General features: G+C 42.9%; 1 protein-coding gene across 1 annotated transcript in view; it reads right to left on the reverse strand.

The window, feature by feature from the left end:
* The window catches only part of igsf21a (immunoglobin superfamily, member 21a), a 334,005-nt gene that overhangs the window by 20,462 nt on the left and 303,543 nt on the right, over positions 1–10,000 (reverse strand). Inside the window, exon 8 of the mRNA XM_063216317.1 lies at positions 1,523–1,623. Within this exon, the coding sequence (XP_063072387.1) occupies positions 1,523–1,623 (101 nt within the window). The remainder of the gene's footprint in view (positions 1–1,522; positions 1,624–10,000) is intronic.

Genomic DNA, 10,000 nt, shown 5'->3' on the forward strand with positions numbered 1-10,000 from the left:
TTTATACCAGCAGATTAACATGCCATCCCCTTTCCACCTGAGTAGCTTCCTCTAAGACTCGCACCGTCTCCTTTTTGTCTCAGAGATGGCTGGATTTTGTCCACGCAAAGAGATTTTCTGTCTTTTTTTTTTCCCCTCCGCCTTCCCAGTGGAAGGAAGGATTTTCTTTTTTTGGCAGACAATGATAGCTACACAGAGACAATCTCTCTGCTTGACTTCTCCTAGACCAGTGTTTCTCAAACCTTTTCAAACCGAGGACCACTTTGTCCCAAACAAAAATGATCAGGGACCACCTGTCAACTGAATTGGCAGTTGATGGGTGCTAATTTGACACTGTTAATTTTGATGCAGATCACTTACTTTTTATTCACATTATAAGTCTTATTATGTTGAAAACATGAAAATGTTACAAATATAGCCTACTGCTTGCTTATCTAGGAAAAGTAGAAATCCCCTCGCGGACCACCTGAGCTCTGTCGCGGACCACTAGTGGTCCCTGGACCACACTTTGAGAATCACTTTCCTAGACAGGGGTTAAAGGGGGCCATACTGTGGGTGTTAAATTCAACCACAGGCTGACAGACAGGCATCCGCCACGGGGCTAGAGCCGCGATACACATAACACAGCCTGTGTGGCGTGCGCCGATTGACATCGATGCATGTGTTCAACACTGATAGTATGGTTTTGTGGGCGGTGTGTGGATGGAGAGGTTGTGGAAATATTTTAATATGGCTCAAACCTGCAGCGATGCAGATAAACAAAGCATATTTCTGCACTAGGCGGCGGAGTCATTCAGATTGGTTTCCAATCAGATACACCTGGTGCCTCAAGTCTATGAAGTGACTGACGAGGAAGAGGAGCTAAGGCCAAGGTGAAATCTGGGAGAAAAAAAAGGAGATTATGATTCCCCGGTGATCCAGAGAAAGAAAGAAAGAAAGAAAGAAAGAAAGAAAGAAAGAAAGAAAGAAAGAAAGAAAGAAAGAAAGAAAGAAAGAAAGAAAGAAAGAAAGAAAGAAGGAAAGCTCAAGCTTTTCGCCTTTACTGCATTTGGCAATCAAATGGAGACTGACTGATTGGGATCATTTGATTTATTGGCTACGATAGCCCTTGGTTGTGGCTGGATAGATTCCCCAATGTGCTGCTTACACTCATGCCTGTACACTTACACACACAGACACACACAGACACCCATAGACACGGACACAGACACAGACAGACAGACACACAGACACAGACACAGACACAGACACACACACACACACACACACACACACACACACACACACACAGACACACACACAAAGACACACACACACACACACACTTCACACGTCCACCCCCATAAAAAGAGACATAAATCTGACAGATGTGTGTGGTATATTGCTCACCCAAGAGCTCTAAGAATGGCCCGTATAGGCGTGGGCTGCAGACGCGTCGCAGGCTTAACTGTGCATTTATCACTCCTGCTTTTCCCCTGGCTGAATTTCGGCTCCCGAGTTTCACAATACCCCATGCACTTACCACCGGAGCTCCTACCTGGAATCCTTGCACAGCGATGCGCACCGTGTCGCCTACCTTCGCTCTGGTGGGGGTCATCAGCAGCTTGGGGCCCTTGGGGGCCGCTGCAGGAGAGGAGAGGAGAGGAAAACAGAGGAGAGGAGAGGAGAGGGGAGGGGAGGAGAGGAGAGGAGAGGGGAGCAGAGGAGAGGAGAGGAGAGGAGAGAGGAGAAGAGGAGAGGAGAGAGGAGAGTAGAGTAGAGGAGAGGAGAGGAGAGGAGAGGAGAGGAAAGGAGAGGAGAGGAGAGGAAAGAAAAGGAAAGGAGAGGGAAGGAGAGGGGAGGAGAGGAGAGGAGAGGAGAGGAAAAGAAAGCAGAGGAGAGGAGAGGAAAGCAGAGGAGAGTAGAGGAAAGCAGAGGAGAGGAGAGAGGATGGAGAGGAGAGGAGAGGAGAGGAGAGGAGAGGAGAGGAGAGGAGAGGAGAGGAGAGGAGAGGAGCGGGGTGGAGAGGAAAACAGAGGAGAGGAGAGGAGAGAAGAGGGGAGGAGAGGAGAGGAGAGGAAAGGAGAGGAGAGGAGAGGAGAGGAAAGGAAAGGAGAGGAGAGAAGAGGAGAGGAAAGCAGAGGAGAGGAGAGGAGAGGAGAGCAGAGCAGAGGAGAGCAGAGGAGAGGAGAAAGGATGGAGAGGGGGAAAAACAAGAGGGGAGGGTTTAGGGAAGGAGAGGGGAATGCAGAGAGAGACAGAGAGAGAGAGAAAGGCGAAAGGAGAGGAAGAGGCAGAGAGAAGGAAGAGGGGAAGAGGAAGGATGGTAGAGAGTGGGGGTATAGAGAAATACAGAGGATGGAGATAAAGGAAGAACGAGAGAAAGTCAGAGAGAAGATGCAGACAGAGAGGACCAGGGGGAGAGAGAAGGAGAGAGAAAAGAGAGGCAGAGGCAAAAGAAGGGGATAGAAAAGAAAGACAGAGAGAGGGGGCATAGAGAAAGAGAGAATATGACGATGAAGGGAGACAGATAGAGGGGACAGAGAGAGGATGGAGAGAGAGAGAGAGAGAGAGAGGCGGAGTGGTCGAGAGAGTGGTGAAGAGGAGAGGGGGAGAGATAGAAGAGTAGAAAAGAGGGGGGTAGAGCGGATGGGGGAGAAAAGAGAGATAAAAAAGAACAGTGAGAAACAATAACAATGGAGCATTGTTCCCCTGTGGGCATTACAGCACACGACACCGGCTCCTTCTGCTGCAGCGGCAGCCAGGGAGCAAGTGCACAGCTCTTTTCCAAAATGAGATATATCCATTTTATAGAATGTTGGGAAATTGACATTTTTGTATTGGGCATTCCATTGAATTGCATTGCAAAATGCATTTTTATAGAGGTTTAAAAAGTATGTTCTCAAAACATTTGAATGGCAAGAATTCACATATAGATGATAAGACTTCTTCACAATCAATTCCAATATTAAAATGCAAAAAGTCAAAAATGGTGGATATAGCGCTTTGGAAAAGAGCTCTTCAGTGCACATCCTGTCCAACAACCAACGATGAGGCACAAACACGACGCGCCAACCAGCCAGCCAGCCAGCCAGCCAGCACTCATTCTATCAATTAAAGTGGGCCTTAGCGAGGCTTCCCCATGCGCCGGGGTCACGGGGCCCGAGCGCCTTTAAGGTCACACAGGCCGGCAGCTTTTGGAGATTTCGCCGGCCCTTTCATCCAGAAAGGGCGCTGGCGAATTTATTCCCCCCAAAGAGACAAGGAGCTAAATTGGGTAGATACTCATTACTGCAGGAGGACACAGGGCATGTGAGGAAGGCAGTGTGGAGGCGGCGAGATAAGGAAACACTCTGAGAATTAAATCCCTTGTCTCGTACAGGCGGAAGCCCCCAGATGGCTTTAATTTGGTCCCGCAGAAAAGGGAAAAGTAGGAGCGAAAGAGAGAGAGAGAGAGAGAGAGAGAGAACGCGCAAGAAAAAGATGTTATATTGTGACCTTTTAAAGAGTCAAAGATGTACACAGAGGGGAGACAAGTTGTCGATTCCGGAGCCTTGTGAAAGTGATGAGAGAAAGTTTCCCCCCGCATAAGTGCCCCTGACTGTTCCATGGAGCTGTCTGCCAGTCTGCCAGCCCGCCTGCCTGTCTGCCTACACTCAAGATCGGACATTCAACCCTCCATGGTCATTCCCCTAAGACTCTTTGACTGAACTTCCAAGACTAATTGTATGTCCGACATAACCACGAATGTAACATCAATACGACATAAATTGAACAGTCCTGGGCTACATTAAAGCTTGCAGGTTAGGCTTCCGGTTTGGACATGTGAGAGATCAGACGTGTCACGAGAGTCTCCACAAAACTTGGATGTAATTACCTTTAAACTTCAATGTTTTTAACCACTATGTATGGTTATTAGTGTCAATACTATTTTCTTTCATCATACTCGACCACGCAGTGAAATATGCCACAGAGCAACCGTCAGAAAGGCAAAGAAGAAAAGAACCAAACGATCAGCAGCAAGGTGGCTAAGATGGCGACCAGCGCTGCAAACAACGAACTAGCTGTGATGTTAGCGTCTGAAATGGAAAAGCAGCGAGTTAATCTCCGACAGGACATGACATGACCGCACTTATTCAGTCATCGCTGACACCTATCCAAGCTTCACTAACGGGCTTTCAAGAAACGGTGGATACCTTGACCGGCGTGTAACATACTGTTGAAACAACAGCGGAGAGAACTTTGAAGCTCTATGTAAAGCCAAAAAAGCTATTGAGGAGTTGCAAAACCATGAATGCTAAGTTGCTAGAACCGCATCGAGGACTTGGAAAATCGTTCGAGAAGGGCAAATCTCCGAATCAATCAACGTGCCAGAGGACAGCGAAAAGAAATCAGGACATGTTGACATTTGTATCTGCGCTACTGACTGAGGGAGACGATGGGGGGGCAGGTGTTTCCAGAACCGCCGTTCTTGACCGTGCACACCGCGCGCTCCGCCAAAAAACCTGAAGACGGCCCTCCATAGAGCCATCATTGTTGCATTCACAGATTCCAAGATCGAGAGAAAGCGCTGAACATGGCCAAGCAGAAGGCGATTGTGTACGAGGGGACACACGCTGAGATCTACGCTGATTTTAGTTTTGCACTCTCCAAGAAGCGTAAGGCTTTTAAAACGATGTCAAGGTCGGCTCTCTACAAGAAGGGGATCAAGTTTAATCTGAAGATGCCAGCAACGCTTGAAGTGAGACACCGCGGAAAATGGCTGACCTTCGAGACGGTGGCAGAAGCAGAAGCATTCTGCGCACAACTGACTGGGACCAGAGAAGGCTATGCTGAGACCGTCGGGGATGCTGTTGAAGAGGAGGACTAATCCTTCCCCCTTCCGTGGCGAGTTGGTAACGTTTATTTCTTTATTTGCATTCTAGTATGCTGTTGCTGCTACCTCAATGTTGCTTGGATGGACATTAAACTGCGCTGTCCTGACTTTTGATGAGGGGATTGATATCCAAGGAAAAAGGACTGTTTTGTTTTTACCCCCCTTTCCTCTACACTGCGCGGCACCATACAGACGTAACCTATGTTTACTGCTTTAAAATGTCAGTTGGATGGACATTGAGCCGTGCCGCGTTGATCTTTGACGAGGGGATTGACATCTGAGAAAAAACTTTTTGTGTTTTTTTCCCCTCCCCTCTGCATTGCGCGGCACCACACAGACTTAACCCTTTACTTACTGCTACCTAAATGCCAACTTGAGGGACATTGAACCGTGCTGCTTTGATTTTTGAAGGGGATGATTATACTTTTTTTCTGCTTACCCCCTCTCCTTTATGGAGCAAGGCACCTTTATTTATTTTATTCTTTTTATTTAATTCAATTTGTCTTTCTTTCCTTTTTTCCTTTTTCTTTTTTTTTTCTCTTAAAAGGAGCAGGTGTATGATGGTAAATTCATGTGAGATGGCATTAATTATGCCTTCAGTTTTTGTTTTGTGTGTGTGTTTGTTAAAAAAAAAAAAATACTACTGGACACTAAATAGACCAAATTTTGTTACTTATATTGGAGTTTCACTTAGCATTTAATCTGTGGGAGCTCTTGAGAGCAGTGTTAACATGTTAATGGTGGTAATTTGGAAGTGTTTACAAGGGTGGATCCTGCGCGCTGCCAGAGAGGCAGACAAAGGAGTTTTTGGGGAGTTTAATATGGGGGATAATGACTGGGGGCTGATAATGAATGGACCTTTTTTCTTTTTTTCTTTATCTACTATACAACAATGTTTCAATGTGAAATCTATTTTTCACCCATTTTATAGGGTCAAGTGAAACGGACAATGTACATGCTATAACTGGGACTCATCATGACTATTACTATTACTTTAGTTTATAGCCAGCCATGGCTAGCACTGTGAGGAAATATATACTTTTTGGGGGGTTGGCTACCAGATTTGTATCTTGAATGTCTTGAAAGGTCTAATAGTGCTGTTAAAAGGTCTAAAATATTCACTCATCTTCGAGGCTTGAAAACTGATATTGCATTCCTCCAAGAAACGCATTTGAAAAAGGCTGACCAAGTTCGCTTAAAAAAGCAATGGGTAGGGCAAATTTTCCATTCAAGTTTTGACTCCAAAACGAGAGGAACAGCTATAATTAATATCATAAAAGAATTAAATTTACATCTTCTAATTGTGTATCTGATCCACAGGGTCGTTATGTAATAGTTTCTGGACAACTCTTTGATACTCCAGTTGTGTTGGTGAATCTTTACGCTCCCAACTGGGATGATGAGAGTTTTGTACAAAAACTTATTGGTAAGTTACCTGATTTGACAAAGCATTTTTTGATTTTAGGAGCGGACCTGAATTGTGTTATGAACCCGATTTTGGACAGATCTAACCCCAAAACTAACTCCCTATCTAAAATGGCGAGAGCATTTTTAGATTTCTTCCAACATATTGCATGTGTAGACCCCTGGCGCTGCTGAATCCTAACAGTAAGACCTTTTCCCTTTTTCTACGTACACCATTCATATTCTAGAATTGATTACTTTTTATTTGATCAAAACTTCTTAGTTCCGTGTTAAAAATAGAATACTCTGCAATAGTAGGAATCTGACCACGCTCCAATTGTCTCTGATCTCTCCTTTTAAAATAAGTCCACATGGCGCTTTAACACTGCATTGCTTTCAGACGAAAATTTCTGCAGTTTCATTTCAATAGCTATCAATAACTTTTTACTTAACAATGAATCAGAAGATATTTCTCCATCTTTATTATGGGAAACCTTTAAAGCAGTAATTAGGGGAATAATAGCTTATCAGCATCGAATAATACAATTAGACAGATGAAAACAAGAACTGACCAAAGCAATATTGGAGTTGGACCATAAATATTCTACATCCCCAGATCCATTGCTTTACAAAGAAAGGATTTCTTCACAATCTGAGTATAATTTGTTGTCAACTTCAGAGACGGAACCCACATTACTGAAATCACGTGGTTGGCTCTATGAGCATGGGGAAAAGGCGGGACGACTACTCGCTCACCAACTGAAGTCTAAATCAGCTTTACAGTTTATTTCTGAGATAGAAAATGACTTGGGACAATATACTACAGATCCTAGGAAAATAAATGATACTTTCAAAAATATTCTATTTTAAGTTCAGAGTCTGAAGGACCCATCACTCTTTTGCAAGTTTTTTGATTTAGATAGAATCGTCCCAACTCTTTCTAGACGTCAAAAGAGAACTTAGATGAGGACTTGGAACTTGGGGAGATTCCCTCAGCAATTTCTGCTATGCAAAGTGGCAAGGCCCCTGGGCCTGATGGTTTCCTATAGACTTTTATAAAAATAAATTTCTCCTCAGTTGGCCCCTTATGTTTAGGTATGTTCAATGAATCCCTGGAGCAGGGTCGACTGCCAGAATCTTTGAACGAAGCGACAATCACCCTTCTTTTTAAAAACCAGGTAGACGCTTCCAAATGTGGGTTCATATCGTCCTGTGTCATTGTTAAACTCTGATTTTAAAAATACTCTCAAAATTGTTAGCAATGCGACTGGATACATCATTGCCATGTTTGATTTCTGAAGATCAGACAGGATTTATTAGAGGTCGGTTTTTTTTTTATTCTCAAATGTCAGACGTCTACTAAATGTCTTGTATAGCCCTTCATCAGAAAAAGTTCCAGAAGTAGTGGTATCATTAGACGGAAAAAAGCGTTTGACCGCGACCGCGTTGAAAATGGATTATCTTTTCTTTGTTTTGGAACGGTTTTGGTTTTGGGGTAACATTTAGGAATGGATTAATGCTCCCTTTATTATGCTCCCAAGGCGGCATCTGTAACTCAAAAAGTTGCGTTGCACACAGGAATTTCACTTTGTCTAGAGGCACAAGGCAAGGTTGCCCACTCAGTCCACTCTTATTTACATTAGCAATTGAACCTCTCTCTATTTTCCTTAAATCTTCAATACATAACAACTCAATCCATGGTACTTAGAGGGGGTTGGAAAACAGACTGTCCCTATATGCAGATGACATGTTGCTATACATATCTGATCCAGTGACAAGTATAGCTAAGATTGTTTCAGTGCTCCAAGTCTTTTGGGCAAATTTCAGGCTTATAAACTCAATTTATCCAAAAGTGATGAATTCCAGTAAATAAACCAGCCATGGCAATCCCAGATCAATCTTTACCATTTAAGATTTCAAAAATGGTTTTTAAGTACTTAGGCATTAATATCACACCGTCTTTTCAAGATCTTTTTCATAAGACATTGCCCACTTGTATCCAAGTTAAATCGATCTTCAGAAATGGGATGTCTTGCAGCTGACCCTTGCTGGCAGAGTTATCTGTATCAAAATGATTATTTGCCTAGATTTTTATTTGTGTTTCAATGTTTCCCTATTATCCTCTCCAAATCTTTTTTTCAGTCAGATAGACAAAATGGTGTCACAATTTATATGGAACAAGCAGAATCCTAGAATCCTAAGGACTTTCTTCAAAGACAAAGACTAGAAGGTGGTTTAGCCCTGCCCAACCTCAGAAGTTACTATTGGTCAGCTAATATACATAAAATAACATATTGGATGCAATCCCCAGATACTAACTGGTGTGAGCTGGAAAGCAGATCATGTGTGTCAACCTCTTTACCAGCACTGGTCTCCTCTAATATACCTGTTAAAATGAAGCATTGATACATAATCTAATCCTGTGGTCACCTCTACGTTAAAATATGGAATCAATTTAGAAGGCATATTGACATCAAACACAACTCTTCTATCACAGAACCCAATTTTGTAACAACCATAAACTTCCTGCCAGCGAAATTGGATCAGATGTTTACAGTATGGCATAGGAAAGGTCTACGAACCTTCGGTGACTTCTACGAAAATGAAAACATTTTCAAGCTTCAATGACTTGTGTTCAAAATATGAATACTTCCACAGACTGAATTTTTTCCGTTTTTTTCCAAGTTCGCAACTATGCTAAGACAGTGTGCCCACAATTCCCTGTACTTCCTGAGAAATCACTGTTAGAACTCTCTGTTGGAAGTCCCCTTTGGGATGAGAGGATGTACAGCAAAGGTTTTATACTCTAATTATGTCAAACAAACAAAGTCAAGATGGGAAATTGTTAAAAGTCGCTGGAAAAGAGATTGGAATGGTTATTTCCGAGGACTGGGTGGAAGAGGCCTTAAAAAGAGTTAATGGCAGCACATCCTGTGCAAGACTGGGTTAATCCAATTTAAGGTACTGCATCGTCTCCATTGGGCAGAGCCAAGATTTCTTCTTTCTCTACCCACATATGGACCGTAGATGATGTAGATGTCATGCAGGTGTAGCGGACCTGACACATATGTTCTCTTTCCTGTCACACACACTACACAATATTGGTCAACGGTCTTCAATGTATTGTCTGAGGTTCTTGAGGTGAGAATAGAACCCTGTGTAATAGTGGCTATATTTGGGGGTACCACCGGGATGAAGTTGATGCTTGGACTATAAAAAACAATGTAACATCATCATATCTTTTGTTACCCTATTGGCACGCAGGCAAATTTTGTTGAATTGGAAAAAAACTCCACCGACTGCAGCCGGTGGCTTCTAGATGCTGCAATGATTGTTCTTACACTTCTTACACTAGAAGAAATTACACCATAATATCGAAGGTGTGACAAGTTTCTGTCAGTGTTGGGGACCTTTAATCTCATTATTTTGATGAGGACTTGATACACTACCAAAGTAGTATGCCTTAATCAATCACTGTATCTGGTAGTTTTGGTACAACTACATTTATAGTATACAGGAGTAAAAACTCCGCGTAATGTAAGCTGTAGCCATACATGGCTTTACACTTGATCTGAGATTGATTAGTTTTTCATTTTTCCTTTATGTATTTTTCCCCTTATATTGTCTTTTTATTTTTCTTAACCTAATTTGTACGTTACTATTATTAGGTCGTACGGTCTTTTTGAGTCAGGTGTGGGGCGAGTTGATGTGGTGTGAGAAGTGAAAACAAAAAAGAAAATG

The sequence above is a fragment of the Engraulis encrasicolus genome, chromosome 14 (assembly GCF_034702125.1).
Source record: "Engraulis encrasicolus isolate BLACKSEA-1 chromosome 14, IST_EnEncr_1.0, whole genome shotgun sequence".
NCBI lineage: Eukaryota > Metazoa > Chordata > Actinopteri > Clupeiformes > Engraulidae > Engraulis > Engraulis encrasicolus.